The 22,023-nt window shown below is 50.8% G+C and overlaps 7 protein-coding genes across 7 annotated transcripts; 4 read left to right on the forward strand and 3 right to left on the reverse strand.

The window, feature by feature from the left end:
• Positions 1-513: 513 nt before the first annotated feature.
• J4E79_003264 (uncharacterized protein) lies at positions 514-1,600 on the forward strand (the record flags this gene model as incomplete). The annotated part of the gene is made up of 2 exons (XM_049352159.1): positions 514-944; positions 991-1,600. 2 exons carry the CDS (start codon positions 514-516, stop codon positions 1,598-1,600), a joined length of 1,041 nt encoding a protein of 346 aa, XP_049213630.1.
• Positions 1,601-2,453: 853 nt separating this feature from the next.
• SUI1_2 (Eukaryotic translation initiation factor eIF-1) lies at positions 2,454-2,932 on the forward strand (the record flags this gene model as incomplete). The annotated part of the gene is made up of 2 exons (XM_049352160.1): positions 2,454-2,565; positions 2,691-2,932. 2 exons carry the CDS (start codon positions 2,454-2,456, stop codon positions 2,930-2,932), a joined length of 354 nt encoding a protein of 117 aa, XP_049213631.1.
• Positions 2,933-3,325: 393 nt separating this feature from the next.
• J4E79_003266 (uncharacterized protein) lies at positions 3,326-5,965 on the reverse strand (the record flags this gene model as incomplete). The annotated part of the gene is made up of 1 exon (XM_049352161.1): positions 3,326-5,965. The coding sequence occupies one exon, from the start codon at positions 5,963-5,965 to the stop codon at positions 3,326-3,328; it is 2,640 nt and encodes an 879-aa protein (XP_049213632.1).
• A 474-nt stretch (positions 5,966-6,439) lies between these two features.
• Positions 6,440-7,691, reverse strand: J4E79_003267 (uncharacterized protein; the record flags this gene model as incomplete). Its single annotated transcript, XM_049352162.1, has 3 exons — positions 6,440-6,744; positions 6,838-7,002; positions 7,655-7,691. 3 exons carry the CDS (start codon positions 7,689-7,691, stop codon positions 6,440-6,442), a joined length of 507 nt encoding a protein of 168 aa, XP_049213633.1.
• A 3,970-nt stretch (positions 7,692-11,661) lies between these two features.
• Positions 11,662-13,925, reverse strand: J4E79_003268 (uncharacterized protein; the record flags this gene model as incomplete). The annotated part of the gene is made up of 2 exons (XM_049352163.1): positions 11,662-12,128; positions 12,176-13,925. The coding sequence occupies 2 exons, from the start codon at positions 13,923-13,925 to the stop codon at positions 11,662-11,664; spliced, it is 2,217 nt and encodes a 738-aa protein (XP_049213634.1).
• Positions 13,926-14,913: 988 nt separating this feature from the next.
• Positions 14,914-17,126, forward strand: J4E79_003269 (uncharacterized protein; the record flags this gene model as incomplete). Its single annotated transcript, XM_049352164.1, has 8 exons — positions 14,914-15,115; positions 15,201-15,634; positions 15,683-15,853; positions 15,903-15,947; positions 16,012-16,081; positions 16,131-16,413; positions 16,462-16,561; positions 16,617-17,126. 8 exons carry the CDS (start codon positions 14,914-14,916, stop codon positions 17,124-17,126), a joined length of 1,815 nt encoding a protein of 604 aa, XP_049213635.1.
• A 3,097-nt stretch (positions 17,127-20,223) lies between these two features.
• J4E79_003270 (uncharacterized protein) lies at positions 20,224-21,858 on the forward strand (the record flags this gene model as incomplete). Its single annotated transcript, XM_049352165.1, has 2 exons — positions 20,224-21,186; positions 21,394-21,858. The coding sequence occupies 2 exons, from the start codon at positions 20,224-20,226 to the stop codon at positions 21,856-21,858; spliced, it is 1,428 nt and encodes a 475-aa protein (XP_049213636.1).
• Positions 21,859-22,023: the final 165 nt, after the last annotated feature.

Consider the following 22,023-nt stretch of genomic DNA (forward strand, 5'->3'; position numbering starts at 1 on the left):
CACACACGATCTACCGCCTGAGCTCTGTCACGCTTTCCGCTGCTGTTGAACCTGTCCCACCTTCATGTGAGATGAGATCATACCGGCTTGTTTGCATATATCAGTAACTTCTTCCCTCAGAGTTCATGCGATCAGGAGCGAGATATCTCTACGTTGTCGCTAACTTAGACCTAGTGGGCCAGTAGCTGCGTTTGCGTCGTGAAAGGAAACAAAGACTACGTCATAGCCGCGATCAAACTGTCTGCCTAAAGTCCTGGCGATATTGTATTGAGTTTGTATGCTTCACTTACAAATCCTTCCGTAACGATCCGCCCTTCGCACCGGTCACAGATTTGCAACCACGCAGATTTTTTCACAACAGCTAACCAAAGCAACGAGACCAACACACCCTTTTGCACTATGGATAATACACCAGAGAATGTACCGAAGCGTTCGGAGAAAAGCCCCTCTACCTTGTTCGCTCAGCTCGGAGGCATACCTAGCGAGACATCAATTCCAGGAGGGTCTAGAGTAATGAGTTCCGAGTATGGCTCTGGGATCAACGCGCCAGCAGTTCAGCAGGCTCCTGGCAGCTTGTTCAGGCAGCACAGTACTAGTGGCTTATTTGGAGGTAAGGCCGCTGCTCAAGTCGCTGCTGCTCAAGCAACTGGGCAACCGGTTCCTGGCGGGCTATTTGGTGGTGTAAACCGGAACCTATTCGACGGATTTACCGAGCCGCCACCGCCGAGTAGCGCAAATGCTCGTCCACTATTTGGGTTCGGTAGCTCATCTCATTTCAAGCCTGACACTGGAGGTGGACTCTTTGGCAATCTAGGTCAGGCTAGCAACTCGCGCAAGGGGAGTCTGTTCGGACATGTAGCGGCCGTGGATAGTGAACCTGCTCGCGCCGATCAGCAGATGTTGAGAGTACCGGATATTCGCGTCGTCGAAGACCAGGCAGTCAAGTAGATACCTCCCCCCTTGATTCCTCGTGTATAAAACTGACAACAGTAGCTTCGGAAGTGATCTCCTTACCATCCACGCCGGCAAGGACGAGCGTACACGAACCTTCAGTATCCACTCTGAGCTCCTCACTGCCCGGTCAACCTACTTCAAGGACTTGATATCCTACGACGGTGACCAAAAGACATTTGATCTGCCTGAAATCAACCCTCGCGCGTTTGCTCTATACTTCCAGCTCATCTATACCGGTCGCATTCCAAGTAAACCCAACGACGCATCCGATGCTGAACACGACGAGTATGCCCTTCTGTGCAAGCTCTACACCATTGCCCACCTTGTCAAAGATGTCAAGGCCGAGGACTCTGCTCTCGATGCTATCTTCGCCAGGGCTACGGAGAGCGCGGGAATCCCATCAAGCGAGCATGTGTGGATCGTCTACGCCGGCACTGAAGGGCCCTGCAAAGCCCGGAAGATGATGGTCGACTTCTATACCTACAAGGCAACTGGAGAATGGATGAGAGCACAAGGCGAGGACGCACATGGACGAGGTTTTCCGCCAGAGTTTTGGAGTGAGCTGGCAATGAGCTTGGTGGACAAGAGGAGCCTGCCAGATCGACGGATGGCTGGCATGGACGCAAATGAATACCACGGACAGTGAGGAGGGATATTAGATAGGCGAACAGATACACTCGCGTTGTTGCATGTCCGATGTACAGCCTAGAGTTGCGAATGGTATCGAAGGGCATACGAAAGTAATAAACGAGTAACAGCATGTGCGTGGCTCTCAGGCCGGCTGACAGCGACTGAGGCTTTGAATCCACTTGTGAACATCCTGCTTGTCGTCGCTTATTACCTGTCTCGGGCTTCTGCGTTTCAGCGTTGCCAGCAGATGACATCGCAACTGATCCAGGTGACTCTGATCTCGATCTGAAACCAATGGTTCATCCACACGCCAATGGAAGCTTCTCGAAAGTCAGCGAGCCACTCCCAACATGCTCATGAGTCGTGGATGAGACTTCTGCACTTTGACTAGTAATGATGCCCAAAGCCTATTGATGGACTATGCGCTTTTGTTGAGGCGAGTCACAGTGCGCGTGCGCGAGCGTGATGAGATAGTGACACAAGATAAGAGAACGTCATGTCGGGAAGATAATCATGCCTTTGACCAGTAACCAGAACGCGGGATTTGCGGCAACGCAGCTGAGCATTTCACACGTGGACAAGCGAATGCGAGGAGTGGTGAATGAAGGATGTCCCTAGGACACTCAGCAGCGCTGATGACTGTTTCGGGCCTTGTGCCTTGGCAGCGGGGCTTAGACCGCCTGCGGGCTCCCCCAGATAGTGGTCCCAGTCCCCTCGCCACCCTTCCCTTGGCCGATTAATACCCTCCACGCTCCACCCAACTACTTGCGACCTTCCTCACACACGCGCACTCTCCACTTCCCGCGACACGACAACCGCCTGCCCTACCGCACCCCTTCAGCACCCGCAGAGCGCCACCAGTCGATTTCATGACCACGGACATCCAGAATCTCAAGTCCTTCGATCCGTTCGCGGAGGCTGATGATGCTGGAGGAGAAGTAAAGTCCACTCAGCAGAACTACATCCATATTCGTATTCAGCGTACGTGTCCCCTCTGTCTTCTTTCTCCCCGATATTCGCATGTGTGCGACATCGGCGCGCTGTCCCTTCCCCTCTTTCCCCATGTTTCAAGAAATCGCGCAAGGCTGACGTCAACCCCCCAACAGAGCGTAATGGTCGTAAGACTCTGACCACCGTCCAAGGACTGCCCAAGAAGTTCGACCAGAAGAAGATTCTCAAAGTCATCAAGAAGAAGTTTGCCTGCAATGGCACCGTCGTCGCAGACACCGAGATGGGAGAGGTGATCCAGTTGCAGGGAGACCAGCGCAAGGATGTTCAAGACTTCTTGACCGACAAGAAGGAGGGCCTGGGCCTTGATGGCAAGACCATCAAGGTCCACGGTTTCTAAACCCACAAGGACGTGGATGCGATGCGCACCGCCGCTCCTCCCGCCGAAGCCGAACGACCGCTCCCAGGTCGTGCCAACAATACGGCGGAGGAAGAGCAAGCCGGCATGTCGCACGTGTGTGGCTCACACGCGACAGTGCTGAGATGCGGTGCGCACGAGCAGATACCCCACGTTCGAGGACGACAACGATTTTCCTATCTCCATCTCTTTGACGGAATCGGATACGACGTTTGAAGTTTCGCAGGCTGAAGTATCAGCGCTGCAGGATACTGAGGGAGAGACCAAAATGGTAGTTTCGGAGGATACAATCAATCAAAGAGTTCTTTACTACGATCATTTCAAGTGACGACGTTGTCTCCAGGGTATCTAACCATTACTGTGCCATGTCATCCCTTACTCCACGTCTTCATCTTCAGCTTCTCTGATAGTCTCATCTTTCTTGGGTGCCTTTGCCTCTTGTTTCCGATATAGGCTGGCCAGCTCCTCCGCCTCAGTAGCCTCTTCGATGCTTTTATCTTCCCTGACTTTCAGGAACCTGGGAAACCTAGTACTCAACCCCCTGTCCTCATTGACCAACCCAATCGCAGCCGTATACGTCGGACTCAATGTCAAATCTGCAAAAGCTACCTCCCACACCTCTTGCGGCTCAAACCAAACAGCCGGCGTTCCCGCTCCACCATTGTACTCCACGTAATGCGGTTTCCCAGCTAGTACGGTTGTGGAGTCCGGGTCGTCTGGATCGTACTTTGCGCGGTTCGCTTTGTAGAACGCGTCCGTGAAGCCGGACATGCACTTCGTGACTGCTTCCAGTTGTCCGGTTTCTGCGTTACGGATGGCAAGAAGAATAGGTGACCACCATGCTGCCTTGCGACCAGAGCCATGGAATGCGGCGATGGGGATCAGGTCGAGAGTTTCGGAGGTGGTGCTGTAATCTTTCTTTACTTTGAGCCAGCTGTCTAGGCGTTTGTCCGGCTCGTAGGTCGAGAGGAGGGCTTTGCGGCGGCCGGACGTCTTCGGTTCGTCTTTTTCGGTCTCAGTGGACTTTGCCTTTGTTTTCGACTTCGTGGGCTTTTTCTTCTTAGGTGTTGGTGGGAGAGAAGGCGTGTTTTCGATGGCTTCGTCGGTTTCCGCGAGGGGGTCGGGGTTGGGTAGGTTGTCTAAGATCTTGACCATTATGCCTTCGCATTTGATGTCCAGGGCGCTTTGGAAAAACGATTGAACTGCTTCTACATCGGCGGACGTGGCATCTAGAATCTTGACCCAGGTGAAATGGTGCGGTATTTCGACGAACAAGCTTTTCAACAACGACCTGCGTTCTCTGAAAGGCCGATTCAGCAATTCCTCGCCGTTCAGATACATTAGATCGAATGCAAATAGGCAAACGTCGATCGTCACCGCGCCGATAACAACGTCTTTCCTCGCACGATTTGCGAGTGTCTGGAAGGTCTTGAGATCTCCGCTCTCGCGGTCAACAGCAACGACTTCGCCTTCGAGGATGAAACTCGAGACACCCTCGCCACGTATCTTGGGCACTAGTGCTACCAGATCCGGATACTTGTCAGTCATCACTTCCAGATGGCGCGAGAAGATCGTGACTTTGCCCTTGTCATCGCAATGTACCTGTGCTCTTTGGCCATCGTACTTGTACTCGCAGGCGAAGTCTCGTCCTTGTAGTTTGGTGAGCATCTCGCCCATATCTCGCGTGATGCTGCCTAACATGGGCCTGAGAGGGATGTGTAGCGACAGCCCACAGCGCACAAGTAGTTCGTCACAAACACCAATCTCGAGAAGTACGGGTATAAGGTCGTTGTAGTTCGGTCGTCGAGCGAAACATGCCTTCACGATCTCCTCATTCCTGCTGTAGATCTCCGCGAGCTCCTCCTTCTTCAGTTTCGCCAGGTCCTTCCGATCGCGGATCTCGAATTCGGCACCTGACGGTTTCGATAGCATAAAGGCTCGTGACAGCGCGATGAGCATTGTTGTTTTGACAGCTCCAATCCGCAGGTGTTGCACAAGCGTGCGTACGATGTATCGGCTCTCCTCAGCACCTCGCGCATCTTGTACCAGTCTCTCAACAATCCTCTGCTTATTCTCTACGCTGCCATGGCCTTTGCTGTTCGCAATCTTGACTAGCGAGTCGAAGACGCTCCTGATCGTCAGAGGCTTCGGTTTACGCAGGGTAAAGCTCTGCTTCTTTTTTGCCTCGAACGCTACATCTCCAGCGTCGCCATATTTGGCGTTCAACACCTTCAAGCCTGCATTGTCCAGTCCGCAAACTTTCTTAAGCGCTTTCGAGATGGCTGAGCCTCCCAACCCAAGCTCCAGATCGATGTATGGGGGCGATATTGCGTTGGTCGCGAGCCATACCGCCGGGAGTAGGCTGCTAGGGTCACTTTCGATGATCGTCCGAATGAGGTTGACCAGAGTGTCGACAATCTTGATGCGACTCGTCGTACTGTTGACCAAGATGAAACATCTTGTCAATAGCGCGTATGTCGCGTGCCCTCCGTCGACCACCCAATGCTTCTGTAACTCTGGTATGTATTCCGAAGGGTCGAATTCGAGAGGGCTCTGGTCGAATGGTATGTTCGCTGTGATGACGTCTTCTTCGGATGCGGTCGACTGAAGAGACAGCGTGTTCTTCTTCTGGGTAGGTTCGTCCGGTGGCGTATTTCCTAGAGCCGGTTCGCGCGTTGGCAATGTTGACACTCCAACCTGCCCATCTACATCTTGCGCTGCATCCTTCGTATTGGCCTTCTCGGGCTCCTCGTAGAGCTCATTTGAGCTCACCGGTTCCTGGTTCTGCGCCTGCTGTTGATCTTCCTTGTCCCATTGCTCCTGGAGTTTGCGCGCGAGTTCCTCGTCGGTCAGCCCTGTGTTGTCTTCGTCCACAGGCGGCTCGCTTGGGCCTGCGTTCGTCGGCGCATCTTTGGCTGTTGCTTTAGCCGTCTGCTTCGCGAAAAAGTAGTCTAAACTTCGTACCGGCTTCCCGGAGCCATCGTTCTTCTTCCGTCGTTTGGAAGGGCTGTTCATGACGTGAAGGCTGGTTCGAGCGACACAGCCATTAGCATTGCGGGTGGCATAGGGGAGTGTGGTACGTCATGACGCGGGCGCTTGGACCCAGCCAAACTCCATCTCACGTGCACACGCGTCGACACCTACCTAGGTAGGTAGACAAGGCTTCCTCAAACATCCTCGGATTCATCTCATTTTTTCCTCCACGCTCACATCGTACCACAAGGCTCTGACAAGCAAACCATCCAGCGTAAAGAAAATTCTGAGATGGTCGAGACGACCATGCGCTCCACGCACATCAAAGACCGTCGACCATCTACGCTAGGAACAGGACCGCACCGGGACTCAAGCTCATCTCAGGTGAAGATGGATCGGCCTCTCAATCCTATCACGCCATGACCCTGACGACGAGGTCGAACTGGATCCCAACTTATACTCTTCTCCTCTCGAACTTCCGATAACCAGCCATCCCCTCCAAGGTTCCATATCGTCCTAGTCATAGTAATCAAGGTCGACAATTTCCGTCTCAGGCATGAGCTTCTCCGGACGCTCGACTGGACGCTCGACAGGTCGCATACGCTTATTATTCCGGCTGTAGTAGCCATCGCCGCGAGGACCGGATGGAGGTCGACCTTCTGCGCCCGGTGCGTCGCTCCAGCTTCGCAGAAGTCCCTGGGTATCATCGTTAGGACCGCGAATGCGGTTGTCGTGTGCCATGTCCCACAACACAAATTTTCCAGTTTCCACATCGGTATATCCCTGTTGGCCTCGTATCTGAGAACCCACAGCGTACTTCACTACACGCCCAAGTTAGTAACGCATCGGGGGTGTTGAGGTTGTCGACAGCGATGAGGGTGAGAATGAGGATGTCGAGGTAGAAGAGGACGTACAGAAGAGCTTGGCCGTGTCCTTTTGAAGACCGTCTACGAGAGTACGGACAGCCACGACAGGACAAGAGCTCAGTTCGGTGCGCAAAAGCTTCGTTTGGCAATCGTGGTTGCAGGTCAAGATAGCCGCGAACTTTTTGGTGTCCTCGTCCTCGCAGATCACGATGTCTAGTGTTGCGTTAGCCTTAGCGTCGAGAAATGAGACTGGACTCTATTCTTGCCATAGAACCTGCCTCTCTCGCTACCGTAAAGAAGGCGACAATTCCCAAGGCAAACTTCCTTGAGGTTTTGGACCTTATCAAGCTGACGTCGTTAGCCAATTTGGATGCCGTAGTGAAGAAGTAGTATACTTTTTCGGTGCTCTCCAGCCATGGCTGTTCGCTAATGTTCATCGCCGACGTCTGGCGTACCAGTTCACCATCTTCTACGTCATTGTGTGAGTGCATGGGGACGGGCATGATGATCACTCCGATGTTGTCGCTGGGAAGATAGAGCTAGTGTTGGAAAGATCCCGATAGGTCGAGGCCGAAGACCGTCGTGAAGGAGCGTCAATCGTTCGTCCAGGTCGAAGGTCGAAAGTCAAATGCTGCGTTGAGTTGTTGATAGTGAGGTGGTGAAGAGTAAGAGGAAGAACACTAGTTGAAGGTTTATAAGGCCGGCTAGTATCAGCGGTTCAGGCCTGATAGACACTGACAAACAGGTAAAGGCGCTACTCTCCGCGGCATCTCAGGGTAAGAGACCGGCAAGAGAACCAACGGCAAGACACCTGACCACGGTGAGTCCACGATCTCGACCTTGGGCATGCGGGGTAGACGCTTACCACGGACTCGGGTGTTCATACGGAAGACTGACGGCATCTATGGGGGACCGGTGTTGAAGCGCTTTCAAAAGCGGCTTGCCAGGATAGATGGCGTTTGCAGAGGCTTCAGAGGCCCATCGCTAATACTACCTGATGTAACGACGCAACAAGGTGCTGCCAATCAGCGAGAAGTCGTACAATCTCTTTGCTCATTGTTGGATCTTTCCCCTACGTCCCTTGAAGAGTGATTGGTGGCGACATGAGTAGTCGATGGCACGCATTTGTACATCGACGTGATTGCAAGGCAAACGAGCTGACGACGATTCCATACTTGATGTAATTGGTTTGTGCGATGGAGGGCGACGCCGTTCCTACATAACAGTATGAATCCTGCTCGTGAACCCAGGCTCGTTCATCAAGCCCTTCAAATTCACGTCTTCAAAGCGAACTCTTCTTCCTCAAGTTCCCTGAACTCAGCAAATGTCCCGATCTGTTTTCCTTCAAACGACCATCCTTAGCCTACTGCCGCTCTTTTTCCTGCCTTACTGTTAGTTTCGCTGAGAACCTTCGTCACTACTTATCCGGCATCTTACTGGTTGAACAGGATACCAATACTCCTAGAAGAGTCGCCAATTTCTCAACTGCATCATCGACGTTCTGTCCCAGACATGCTCTCAAGACGTCTCCCTTGTCCCGACGGCCGTCTAGTTGGACTTCATAGCGTACAAGACGAGCTTCCGCGAAAGTATGATCGCGACGTACGCAGTCTATTCCGGTACGTGTGTGGTACTGGAATTTGTCGAGCCGTCGGTCTTTACGTCCAGGAACGATATTTGTAAGAACAGAGTAATAAGCATCGCCCCAGAGGTAGTGGCCACGTTCTTTGATCTGCTCGTACAACGGCATGACTGCGCTGGGACCAAGCTGAGAACCCGGTGTCAGCATGAGAGAAGAAGAGGTACTCTGCGCGGAACTTGTGTCAGGCTGAACTGGCTGCGAAAGGCTTGATGGTTGCGTGGTTGCAGGGTGAGCGAACGTGCCCCTGGCATCGCTAGTAGGGCCAGTATTGGTAGAGTTGCCTGCATCTTATCAACGGGAGTCAGCAACCTTCACTAAGCAGACCATTAATTCGAAGCTTAGGTATACGCGGCTTCTAGATAGAGCGCGCACTCGGTTTAGGGACTCCTCTCAAGGATCTATCGATCGTGTTCGTAACACAAGTATTTGATCCGGAGGGCTTGCTCACCTGAACGCGGTGGAGAATTCGTGTCTTTGCTTTTGCTGAACAGGCCTTTGAGGACAAGTTTGATCGAAGGTGTGCTATTACGAGCCATCGTAGCCGTATGGACAGCTTCTTTTGGGTGCTAGTTCTGGAAGTATATTGGCCACGTGCGTCGATGAAGGCGTACTAATTAACGATGTTGATGATGCTGACGAACGGATGTACACTCGATAGCGGTAAGAACATGCGATGTTGACAGATATGTGTTCATTGTGAGAAGTCGTGCCTTCGCACTAGCGCGCGATTTCGTTCTTGATGGAAGCGACCGTGCAAACACCTGGGTAGTCTTGCAAAGTCGGATAGGCGCGTGTGAGCATTTGGCAGTGACACTCTTATGAACACCCAAGAACGGCATTGAAAAGAACGAGCTACCAACTGTACGATAATACATATGTTACGACCGTTCTTGTATACCTTCCTCTTTCCACTATCGAGAGTGAAGGCTACCATTTGTTGGATCGTGGCCAATGCTCTTCACACAGCGGTGAACAGTAGGCGATTGAACAGGATAGCTTCTTAATGAACACGAACTCTTATTTTCAAGGCGATGTATGACTTATGAGGAGAACACAGCACCTGTCGGCGAGGCAAGACACTGGGCTTGTTCAAGGCATCCATGGGTACATATTCGATTTGCGTTGCATGCCTCTCAGGCTCGATGTGGATGTGACATGCGCCTTGCTACAAAATCAATCGAATGAAACTCTGATGGACATTTACGAGGAGCAAAGTTTCGAAGACACAGATGTTGTAATGCAAGGTGGGAAGCCAAGAGCTTGTCCAAACGTGATTAGAAAAAGAATGACGTTGCCAGCGCACAGACACAGTCTCGCAGCCGGCGGAGCGCAATGAGCACCTGGGCATGCAGACTTGCTCACATACCGTCAGCCAGCAAGTTCGGGCCATATACACTGCCTGCAGTGCTTTAGGGATATAACTTATTCTATACACCATCCATACGATCGCTACGCTCTATCCGCAAGACACGCCGCGCCGAACCGTCGAATCATCCCCAACCCGTGTAACACCCCCGGGCCGCGACGCGCTTTGCACGAGCAATGACGAACAGAGACGCCCTTCGGACTGGAGTCGCACCGATAGCTGCTATTAAAACACTCTGCGAAAGAAGATGAATCGGACAAGAATGCGCATGGCCACGTTCTCTGTCGCCTCAATATCCGGGGGCACTGTGTTGAAATGATGGAGGCCCTTCGACTTGTCTCTTCGGAACAGAGTTATGCATGTGTACCAGTCGACCCTCGGTGTTCTCAATATACGATGCATCCGATTAGGCTTTTCGGCGTACCTGCGGCGTAGGTGCGGTTGAGTTGACCTGTGGCATTGGAGCACAAACAATCCGACTGTACTCCTCTCGAGGTAGACACAACCTGCGAATCTGGGTAGGCAATACCAGTACAATCACATGCTGATGTGAGCTGGAAAATGTGCCGGGTGAAGCTGCGGACTTCGCCCTTTGCATATGTGACTGTGTCCTGTACGGCACCTGGCGGAGTGTATTGGGCACATCCAGTCAGTGGTGGGGTACTTGGAGCTACTTCGCTCTGCGGCGCAGGTTTCATGTATCTGAACTGCAGATGAAATAAGGTGCTCTTTTGGTAAGTCGCACCTTGTGCGCTTCAAGTCAAGTCGTACCAACACTATCATTATAATCATTTCCGGCCTACGTTGCCATTTCCTTTCACCATCATCGCGGTCTTGAAGACAACGATCGACTATCAGTCTCAAAGGGCCCCAGGCTTGGATCCCCTCCAGTGTCCATATGCACCCACGGAGGTTCGTCTTGCCATTTCCTCTTGTATCCTGTCTCTATCCGGTGCTTGATTTCTTGAAATTTCTCGTACTGCTCGCGACTCTCGAAGCGTTCCGGGTAATTCCAATCCACTAGGCACCTATTGATGTCTATCAGAGCTGCATCAGCCTTTTTCATCTTCTCGTTCAATAGCCTCCGTTGAAAAACTGTGTTGTTTCTCTTTTCCCATATCTGAATGTCAAGCGCATATCGTTGCCTGATAAAGTCTCTAAGGGCTCGGATTTGTTCAGGAGTGACGCGTGGCTTTGGCGGTGCGGGTTTCGAGGGCCTAATTGTGGTCGGACGCTGTAACGCGGGTTTTGCTAGTGGCAACGGGGAAGATGCACCCTTTTCAATGGTCGGGGGTGCTGGTACGTTGACTCGTGGTCTGGGTGCATTGACTGCCTCCCGTTTCGGTTTCACGACGGCCCTGAAGCTATCTCGTAACCCCATCTCCGAAGCCTTTGCTGTACTTGTCAAACAATCTTTCGGCTTATCAAGAGGCCTAGCCAGTACGTACCACTTCCGTTGAAACAGCCCAAGCGCCTTCCTGATCTCTGACCTGATCACGTCCAACAAGTGGCTCTAGTCACAATCAATGCTTCAAGCTTGAAAAGCTACCGTGTGAAGTGACGAAGACCAGTAAAGGGTAAAGGGTAAAGGGTGAGAGTGCCCACAGCAGCCCCGCATCATGCTCAAGATCTCAGCCTTGTTCACCAGAATTAGCCACCACTCATTTGGAATCGCATGTGCAAGATCTCATGAGGGCCATCTGGGCCTTTGACTAGGTAGCAGCCTGCATGTAGGCTTACATGCACTGGTTGATGCCTGCGTTCACCGGAGAAGCAACGTATACACTAGCGCATATGCAAGGCTGGGTATCAACATTCTCGTCCTATCGACCCCGCTTTGTGGCTTCTGCCAACGCACCTGTTATCATGCTGGATACGATACGGCAAGTCCTTTCCAACCGGTGATCGGCTCGCCGCCGTGAAGCTGCTCGCCTTGAGAGCTGCCGTACCGCTTCAGTTCCGGACTGACAACAAGCGTCAGTGCCTGGGCTTCTTTGCGGGGCAGATTGAGAATATTGCCCTCAGCTATAGGCAACTGCATGATGAGTCTGTATCGCTGAGAACAACATTCCAGCCAAGTCCTCCCACTGAGGTTCACGAGAGCATCAAGTAACTTCAAGTCTCTCTCGTTCAGTGATGCAACCCTTTCGATAGCCTGTGAGATAATCGTCACCAATGCTGAGATCGTTTCGCTGTATGCAGTACGTAGCTCTTGGTGTTCCGTCGATCCTCGACCAGGTGCTTCAATGGCCGTAAGAAGTGAACGAGCAGTCTCGTACCGCTGTTTTTCAATCTCTGAGGGTACCGTGGGCCACTCTAGTGAGGACACACCTGCGACTATTAGTGTCACATCATCTGAGCGACTATACCAGACTTACCTAAATCGTAGATACTGGTCCAGTCATCGTTCATCCTCACGCCTTCTTTCCCAAATACCTTGAATGGTAGACTGAAAATATTCTCATACAGAAGTACCCACATGGAGTGCTGAACTATCTGCTGCTTCAGTCTTCTTGTATTTTTCGGATGAAGCCGCATAAGCTGTGCCTCTGAGAGGGGCCAGTTGGCTTCACATCGAGTGTTCCACTCCATGCTTGCGAAGTTTTCGATCTCAGTGGAGATTCGTTTGTATCGCGCAGTAAGCTCACGATCTTTCAAGCCCTTGAAATGGTCTCTCACAACAAGCGCCACTTTCAGCTCTTCGCGCTGAGATCGCAATCGTGCCATTTCCTCGTCGTGCTTCTTATCAAGCTCAACCTTCTCACTCTGAGATCTTTCTTGCAGTTGCTGTAATTCTTGCGTATGCGCCTCGGTGAGACTGGTCTTTTGTATCTGCAATTCCTTCCGGAGTTTTTTAACATCCTTGTCATGCATGAGTAGATCATGCTCATGTTCTGCTTTGAGCGTGACCCTCTGCACGCGCAGTTGCTCTTCCGCAGATCTCTTAGCGCGTGTAATCTCGTCTGTCAGAAAATCGATCTGTTGTTTCAATTCCGTGATCATGGCATTCTTCTCGTTTCGTAAACGGATATAGCGTTGGTCGTGTTCTCGCTCCGTTAGTGTTGTATGTTGATAGAGATCTTGTTTCTCTTTTTGCAGTCGCCCGATCTCAACAGAATGGCTACTATTCAGGCTCTGTATCTGTTGACCATACGACATCATTAGCGTCTCATTTTCCTCCAAGAGGGTTTTACGTTCAGATAGCCACTGTGCTTTGTCTTTAGACAGCTGCGTCTTCAACTGTCTTTCCAGTTGTGCTGATCGTCCCTTCTGCTGAGTAGACTCTCTGTCATATCTACCTTTTTGCTTTTCCGCATCTTGTAGTCTTCCTTTTGTCTCTCTCAACTCCATCTGTGTATCCCTGAGTTTCTTTTCGATATCGTGGTACACTTTCAGTTGATCTGTCGCTTGCTGTAGATTTTCCGAGTTCGAACTGTACCTCTGCAGCAATACGCGATACTCCTGGAGTATCTGGTCCACATAGTCCATGGTGGTCGTATCAGCAGGCATTTCTGTAAGGAAGTCGTATGCCTGCTTCAAGATCAACGCTCTGATTTGATGCAACTGCTCTGATGTGTCGAAAATGCTGAATGTAGGGTTTGTCATCGGCTCGACAGGCTGACCATGTATCAGCAGGGGTGGGTCGTGTGAGGTAATGGCAAGATTCGTGTCCTGGCTATCGCCCTCATCATCCAAAAACCTCGTTGCCTGATCGAGATCGGCAACGAGCGAGGTGACCGACACTTCGGACGAGGTATCGGAAACATGTTCTGGTGAAGCAGTGGTACTTGGCTCGGGAGCTTCCAAGTCAGCAGTGGGTTCATTGCTATTGCTAGTGGGTAACGCCTCCGCTAATGAAGACTCCGGCAGCGGCGTACTTGGAGTGTCACGAGCAGTCTCCAGTTCGATGCTCTCATTTTGCTTTTCTAGAGACCCGATTTTCTCAGTCTTTGCCTTCCTTCCGGAGGTCATCTTAGTTTTGAGTTTGTAAATTTGACTCTCTTTGAATGATGCCTTGATAGCTTCGCGCTTTCCACCGTTAGACTTTTCCAGATTAGAGCTGATCGATCCACGCCGTATCGGCTCATTGACGGATGCAAGGTTGCTGAGAACAGATTTTGGCGACATTTGGACGTTCTTAGACTTTTGCAAGGGTTTCCTCCGAAGTACTAACGTCTTGCCGCTTTTGGTCGAGGACATGACCGACACTTCTTCATGAGCTCGTGGGACAACTACATAGTATTCAAATTACTCTTTTGTCATTTTCAACTAATTGTCTCAGTGCTTACCCATCTCAAGAACGTATCAGCTTCTTCTGAGTCCGGTACGATGCCGAGGTGTAACTAATTCGTCGAAATCAACCTGACGACCCATGCATACAATCCGTGATGAACTCGCAGATGTTGAAGGTTTCGAAAGCTAGCGCTCACTAGTAATGGTTGGTATCACCGGTACATGTGATTTGCAAGTAATTATGAGCAGAGTTGTTGACCCTCGGGTTGAGACGTCGCGACCCCCGCATCAAGTGTGGGAAAAGGTGGCTCAGCCGTCATTCGCATTCTGCGCATGCCTATAGAGACTCCTAATGCCACGCATCTCGCTTCTGCCTAAGAAGGCGTTTTGTCATACCGCATCTAACAGACCAGCCCCCAACCAATCTCGGAAGATCAGACCCTAGTCTGAGTCCAAAGCCGCGCTCGATTCTCGCAGGCGCAGTGAGGTGGCGGTAAGCGTGCGAAGCTGTTGGTCCCACGCTTTGCCTCGCTTATGAGCTTCATGCATACGAACACGAGACCTCTTCAGCTCGCTCGTCAATTACTTCCAAATCCGGCGCATACGTGAAATTGCTGTCACACCACAAGCACACGGCTGCTTGCTATGGGTGTGGCAAAATCTGACCGACGTACCAACCGTTGACTACCCAGTCATGATGCGTGCTTCCGGCTGAAGTCGTCTTCGCCATACCGTTCACTCTACGCTCTAGTATGTCCAGAGTTTTACTTCACCGTCCAAGATAGGAACCGCTATCCAATGGGAAATCGAGGATCAGATCCAGATCTTCGAAATCTCAACGAAGCCACAACCGCCTGAGAATACCATCGCATAACCTTTCCCAATGAACAAAATTTACCACTTCGAGAATGTGTCTGCACTGGAGCAGACCGAGGAGGCAGAACTCGAAGCACCCACCAGTACAGGGTCTGGGAAAGGTCATGGGCCGATTGAAGCCACTGTGCCATTGGGAGAGGAGAAGATTTTACAGGAACCTCAGGAACTACGACTGGTTTTGGGAATAGACTATGGCACGACATTCAGTGGTGAGTGAACATTGTTTCGTCTCGTACGACGTGCTAGTCCTAAAATAAGGGATGCATATAGGCATTGCGTGGGCTACACCTTCAGGTGCAGAATGCTCTCTCGAGGAAATCGATGTAATTGAGCAATGGGGTCCGCAGATGGACAACGAGGAGAAGGTTCCAAGCGTTATCTCTTACTCGCGTTCAAGTCAGGCCGGGGAGCAGCAATGGGGTAAGAGTCTGAGCGCAGATGCAGTGACAATGATTCACACTAAGTTGGAGCTTGGCGTGGAAGATCTATTAGGCGAACTTGACATGACTTTACAGGTTCTGGACGGCATGAAGAATCTGAACTTTGACGAGATGATGTTGAGCAAAGGCCAGAACGACCTACCGCCGTATTCTCACAAGAGCCCAGAGGAGATTGTGACGGACTACCTCGAGAAATTGTTTGCTTACGTGCAAATGGAAGTGCGAGTAGATGAGAATAACGTGTTCGCCAAACACACAACGACGGATATTGTTGTGACAATACCCACAGTATGTCCACAGATCTCTCGGCGTGATAATCTATTGACAAAGCTTTAGAAGTGGTCTTATATGGCTATGAACTCTACGTACAGAGCTCTCACAAAAGCTGGGTTTAATAAGGACAACTTTCCAAAGCTGAGGCCAATCATGTTCGTGACAGAGCCCGAGGCAGCTGCGCTTTACACTGCGCGGTGGTATCGTGACGAAAAAGAAGAGGAATTCCTTCAAGTAAGCGTCAATTACGATTGGAGGTATCCGCAACTAACGGCGTCAAAAGTCTAAGGACTACTTCATTCTCTGCGACGCAGGTGGCGGTACTGTTGTAAGCCTTCTATGACACTTTTGCACCTGACGCTGTTTCAACGGTCGGTTAATCTCGGATGTAGGATGTTGTTTCATATCGAGTTACGCAACGATCGCCAACTCTCGAATTGGAGCAGATTGGCAAGCCCACAGGTTTGTAAGACTGAGTCTGAGACCATGCGGAGTCTAATTACTATACCAGGCAGTCGCTGTGGATCCATTTTCATCAACCATGAGTTCAAAAAGTGGCTGAGAATGCTGCTTGGAGAGGAGGAATATCTAAAGCTCGACCCAAATCTGGACATCGACAAAAATGCGAATCACGCCTCCGAAACTCCCGCCATGAGAGAACTCATGCAAGCGTTCGACGATGTCAAGAAGCAGTTTGCATTCTCAACACCTGATGTTCGATTCAGTCTACGAGGGGAGTTGGAGAACCTTGACATCTTTGGTAAAGTAAACAAGGGCCTAATTACCATTCCACAGTATGTTCAGTGCTTCTTGATGTCATCACTGCTTATTATGATTTGTAGATCGACAATGCGAGGCTTTTTCGACTCCTGCATCAAAGAGATAGTTGAGCTTATCTGGGAACATGTTGATCGCATCGAAGAAAGAGGCAGTCGTCCAAAGGTATCTGCCTAGCGATCCACCAGTGACTGATCCTCAATACTGACTCTTCGTGTAGCACTTGTTTCTTGTGGGTGGTTTTGGGGCGTCTGAGTACCTAAAACATCGCCTCAAGGAGACGATCACCGAGGAAGAGATGCAGATGAGCTACCGACAGCCGAAGGAGTCCTGGACAGCAGTGGTTCGAGGAGCAGTGGTATGTGGTATCGAGAAAGATGCGATACCGAATTTGAGAAGGACCGATGTTTGCCGACACAACTACGCGGTTTGCTTCGACCAACTCTACTCAAATACGTTCCACGTAGAAAAGGATATGGCCCAGATCCATGGAGCCACGTACGCGCAATCTCAACTTACATGGCTACTCAATAAGGGTGACCTAGTCCTGTCGGATCAGCCGCGTAAAGAGGAGGTGTCATTTCAGCTTACACTAAGAGATCTTAGTGCCGGCAAGACGCAATTGGAGATCTTCAGAAACTCCGATGATGAAGATCAGCGGCCTCGACGTTATCAGAATGCTAAGGAAGGTCGGTCGATCCGCTTAGACCTCCATGTCATTGGCCACTAACTTCTTCTCAGATTTGGACATCGCATGTGTGTTGGACATCCGCTATGATAAAGTCGGGTTCACTGTTGAAGAATGGCAGCAACAGCCCGTACGTTATGTTGCTACGCTGAAGTTGGTCTTGGAGCTAATCGGCGGCTCTTTGGAGGCTTCTATTTGGTGGAAGCACCACAAACTATCGCGTGGCGCGGTAGTCTATCCATAACTGAGTGCATGATATATCATGATCATGCTGATTGAATGAATTCATGTGACTGTTTTGCGCTTTGTTCTTCAGCTACCTAGGTACCCACAGCCTGACGTATCGCAACGGAAGATCAGCCAAGTATTATCCACTATATGATAGCGGCATACAATGGTACCCTGTACCGGTAACCGGAAGCGAGAAAGAGACCGCAGCATGCTGCGGACGAGGCTGAGTCAAAATAGGCAACAAGGCAATATTGTGGCGGCTCCCAAATGCTTCCCGATGCACACCATGCGTCGGCGCTAAAAAAGAACCGGCCGCAGCTCTAATGGGATTATCAGAAAACAACCTCGGGTTTTGCTCTTCATATATATTGATGCGTAGCCTTCTATCTACCACGATTGAAACTGTCCCTCTCGACACTAAGCCTTCCAAGGTTGCCACCATGGTTGACATCGATGTGTCTACTACGTTCATACTGCAGACTGAGTCGCTCGGCTGGTCTAGTGCACTTGCTTCTACCCCGGAGAATGCTTCGGTGATATTGGAGCCTGTCACCGGGCATGACAGTCAGCAGTGGTTTGCGACAAAGACCAACTCTCAAGGATACTATTGGCTGCATACAGTGGGGAAGGGGGACGATTTCGCGCTAGGCGTCACCAATTATCAGATCATCGACCTACAATTTTTCGCAACTCAAGAAACAACTGGGCAATTTTGGCGGCTGGATTCACAAGAAGACGGCAGCCTTAGAATAAGCAACATGTTCACCCCGTCCGGCGTATACATCAGCATCGAAAACAAGACCCAGCGGCCTATATTATCAACGGAGAACTCCGAGGGATCGCGCTGGACTTCGAGTACATATGGCTTGCAGTCAACATCAGTAACAGCAGCCTCCATTGCTTCGACGCAAAGCGCTCCTCCAACATCGCCTGCATCTTCCGAGACACCAAGTTTGACTGGCGAGCCCTCAAGTACTGCCGTACCTACAGATGACAACAGCGGCGACTCTTCTGGCACTCGTAGGCTCTCGACCGGTGGCATAGCGGGCGTTTGTGTGGCGGCTGCTATTGTAGCAGTGGCTCTCGGTTATCTTATATATCGGAAGGTGCACACGCGCAAAGGTGGTAGACTACCTCCGCAGGCTGATGAAGCAAACTTCAGTCGGTCTGAAACAGAACAGACTGCCCCAACGGCGTCGCAGTCCTTGGGGACAGTAAATGTTCTTCATGGATGACAAGAAGGTTGATGCGTACGATATCGGTGCTGTTATTTGAAGTTCGTCACGACCCCTTAGACCTATACTATATGTCACCTTGCCATTCTACATTGTTGCATCTAGACTGGCGGTTTCTGAGTTATGCTTGCCTGCGCTTTGTAAGACCAGTTGAAAGTTATACCAATACAAAATGCGCCTATCAGGCGCAAGTATGCACTGTTTACCGTATTTTGCAGGGTGTTTTCTATAAGTCGAGCTTTGGCGTTTCCTGGCCCCTAGTGCATGGAAGGTGTGTTCCAGGGCCGCTTTCCGCACCACCGGAAGGGCGGAGGCGTCCTCCAAGGCTTACTCGCAGGCCAGCACATGGTGGTCGACCAATCAGATGTGACCACGACAAGTCATGCCTTCTTTTGTCCAAGAGTAAGGCTTTGAGAATGTCGGGAGGTCAGGAGCCAACGGCGACGATGCTCCCAATTTGTGTGGCGAGCCTTTCCGAGATCTGCTTCATTCTAGGATTACAATGTTATGAGAGCTTACATCCATGGATAAGTGTCTAAGTAGGGAACGCGTTTACGAGGCATTAAGGTGCGAAGTCGCCACTCGCACCAGGCAGCGGGGCTTCCGGAAAGCTATCAAGACGTTGCGAATATAGGAGACATACCGATTGCGAAGGCTCGCGTGGGGTAGGCTGAATTAGTAGTGCGGTAAGCCACCATCAGACTACGTGACGCACAAGGCTCCAGCTTACCTAGGCATATTTTGTTACTCCGCAGACCCACTGTATCGCACTCAGTCTTGTGAAGTCTCGCCTCCAATAAATCAGAATTCGTTGCAGACGTTTGCATATCTGCTCAAACGGTATACGTGACCAGGGTACAAACGATCCTGGAGGCGTACGACAGGCTCCAAGAAGCGAACTATCAAGCTAAGCAGAGTAAACATCAAGCACTTGCGCAGAAAGGAGCTTTTACTGGCCAAGCTTAAAGTAAAGGAGGCTTTACCGACGCACTTTACCTGGCACGACGACAGGTGTATCACCAGCCAAGCAAGCAGTCATGAATGCAGGTCGGCAGTCTCGATTGAAAGACAGAGACGAAGTACGAGCGTCACCTACACATCAGACGGGTGAGCCCAGACAGCTGGGCCGTAGCATTAGCCTTGCCACCCCTGCCTCGGCCAAAGTCGAAACAGTTGCTACTTCACGAAAGAATCGCGTATCATCCGGCGGAACATCCAAGGAAGTTGATCCCAAAAGACCAACAAAAGCAGCCTTGCAGCGCGACAAAGGTCCGTTGGAGCCGCACGATGAGGTCGTGAGTTCACCTAATGGTAAACCATGAGAACTTAGACTGACAAAGTACTGACAGTTCTCGTCCAACCCGCAGGGTGCACCTCGAGTTGAGGAACTCTTACTTAGAGCTGGAGAGGAATTCCCAATGCTACAATCACTGATGGATGGACCAACAGAAGAAGAGGCTGCCAAGGTTTTGCATCGATATCGTGAGCTTTGTCATTCACTTGATGCAGCTCACCGGTCATTGGATAATTATCGAGCAGACGCGGGGCTCTTAGATAGTTTGAAGATTGAGGTTCATACGTTGAAAAGTACACTGCGAGCTAGTCGGACCGAGGTGGAGAGCCTGAGAACGGAGGTCAATAGCAAGCACCAACAGATGCTGAAAGCTCAAGACATGCTGGGCGAGCAACTTGTAACCCACGAACAAGAAAAGCGCTATCTCGAGGCCCGAATACACGATGGTTCACAGCAACAGGACAAAGAGAACAAGTCAACCAAGGCATCTTCCGAAGGACAATTAGGTGCGGCTCGTCAGGAGGATGAGCAAAAGCGGTATGAGCAAAAGATTAGCAGTCTTAAAGAGCAGATGCTCGAAGAACACTGGAAGTGGGATGCGCACTTGCGAGAAGTGAAAGACACCTACGAAACTCGCATAAAAGATCTAGAGGTCAGCTTTGCCGAGCGGATGAAGAACGAATACGAGAAACATTGCGAACAAACGCGGGAAGAGATGGGGAGCCATCAAATGACAGTGAATGAGTATGAGTCAAATGTCGCTCGATTGAAGCTCAATGCGGAACGAGAAGGACGGCTGTTGCGCGAAGATTTACAAACTCAGCAAGAGAAACTTCGAGAAGAACAAAAGCGACACGAGAAGGATCTCAAACGACAGGAAGCCGGACTGACCAAGAAGCACACGCAAGACATCTTGCAGCTTCAGACCACCCTGGCGGAGCAGAGACAAGAAGTTTCTCATCTCAGACATGTCAAGGCCAAAGCTGACGAAGAAAGACTGCGCATGCGCGATGAAGTACGGGCGAGAACCACTCAGTTCAGCGAGGAACAACAACGACTTCGAGAATTGCTCAAGAAACAAAATGCTGAGCTAGTAGAGAAACATACCCTCGAAATTACGCAGCTTCGATCAGCAAACGAGGAGTTAAAGCAGGCATTCATCGACAAGGCCTACCCACAGCGCACGAAAGCTCGAAGTGTTAAGGTGATGCGATACCGTGACATCTCTACTCAATTCTTTTCAGTAGTGAGTCAGGTACAAGACTTCACGAATCTAGAATGGGACATGCGCCGTGAAGTGGAATGGCCATTCTCCAACGACCAACTGTTACGCATCCACAAAGTCAATACAAGGGTGTTAAAGAAGGCTATCCTGCAGAATACTATGTGGACTCTACTATACACGCACGTGTTTTGTACTCCGTTCGCTATCTTGGGGTTGGAAGGAAAGAGTTATGATGATGTATGGTTACCAATTTATACCAAAGGTAGGCCCTCGTTCGTCCGAATCAAGATACTTGACTAATGCATAAACCTAGATGTTACACAGTGGCCTAGTATACCTGCGGCAACTGAAGCCCGTCGCTACGAGGCGGCCAGGGCGGTTCTCGATCTAATGAACCCATCAAGTGAAACCACACCTGATGAGAAAAAGCTGAAAGCCAGCTATGAAGCTACCATCACCTCGCTTCTGAGTGCAATACACCAGGTACTATCTAAGATAGCTGTTCTCGAACCGAAGGACGCCGAGGCGTTAGAGACTCTTATACGCCTCTGCGCGAAGACATGGATGGAACTCTGCTCGCAACCATACAGAGTAATGATGATCCTGCCACCAGGAAGCGGTGACCTGCTGTCGTCGCCACATCCCGATGAAAGGCCACTCAAACTGATCGTTAGCCCAGAACTGAAGAGGTATGGAAATATGCAGGGCGAAGACTTGATGAAGGGTGAGGTTTTCACGAGGTGTCAGGCTGTTGTGCAGCAGTACCCGGTCGAGCCAACAGGTTCTTGATATAGAATTCGCGGACTGGGTCAACAAGCACGTCATGGTCATGCCTTTGCGGTGCACACGAGTTCTCCAGCTTGAGCATAATACACCTTTGATAGCATCTATGCATTTGATATCTATATCGGTAGATCGCCAGCACCACATCTAGCCATGGCGTGATACTGTTCA

The sequence above is a fragment of the Alternaria viburni genome (assembly GCF_023758015.1).
Source record: "Alternaria viburni strain BMP 2772 chromosome Unknown scaffold_5, whole genome shotgun sequence".
In the NCBI taxonomy this organism is placed as follows: domain Eukaryota; kingdom Fungi; phylum Ascomycota; class Dothideomycetes; order Pleosporales; family Pleosporaceae; genus Alternaria; species Alternaria viburni.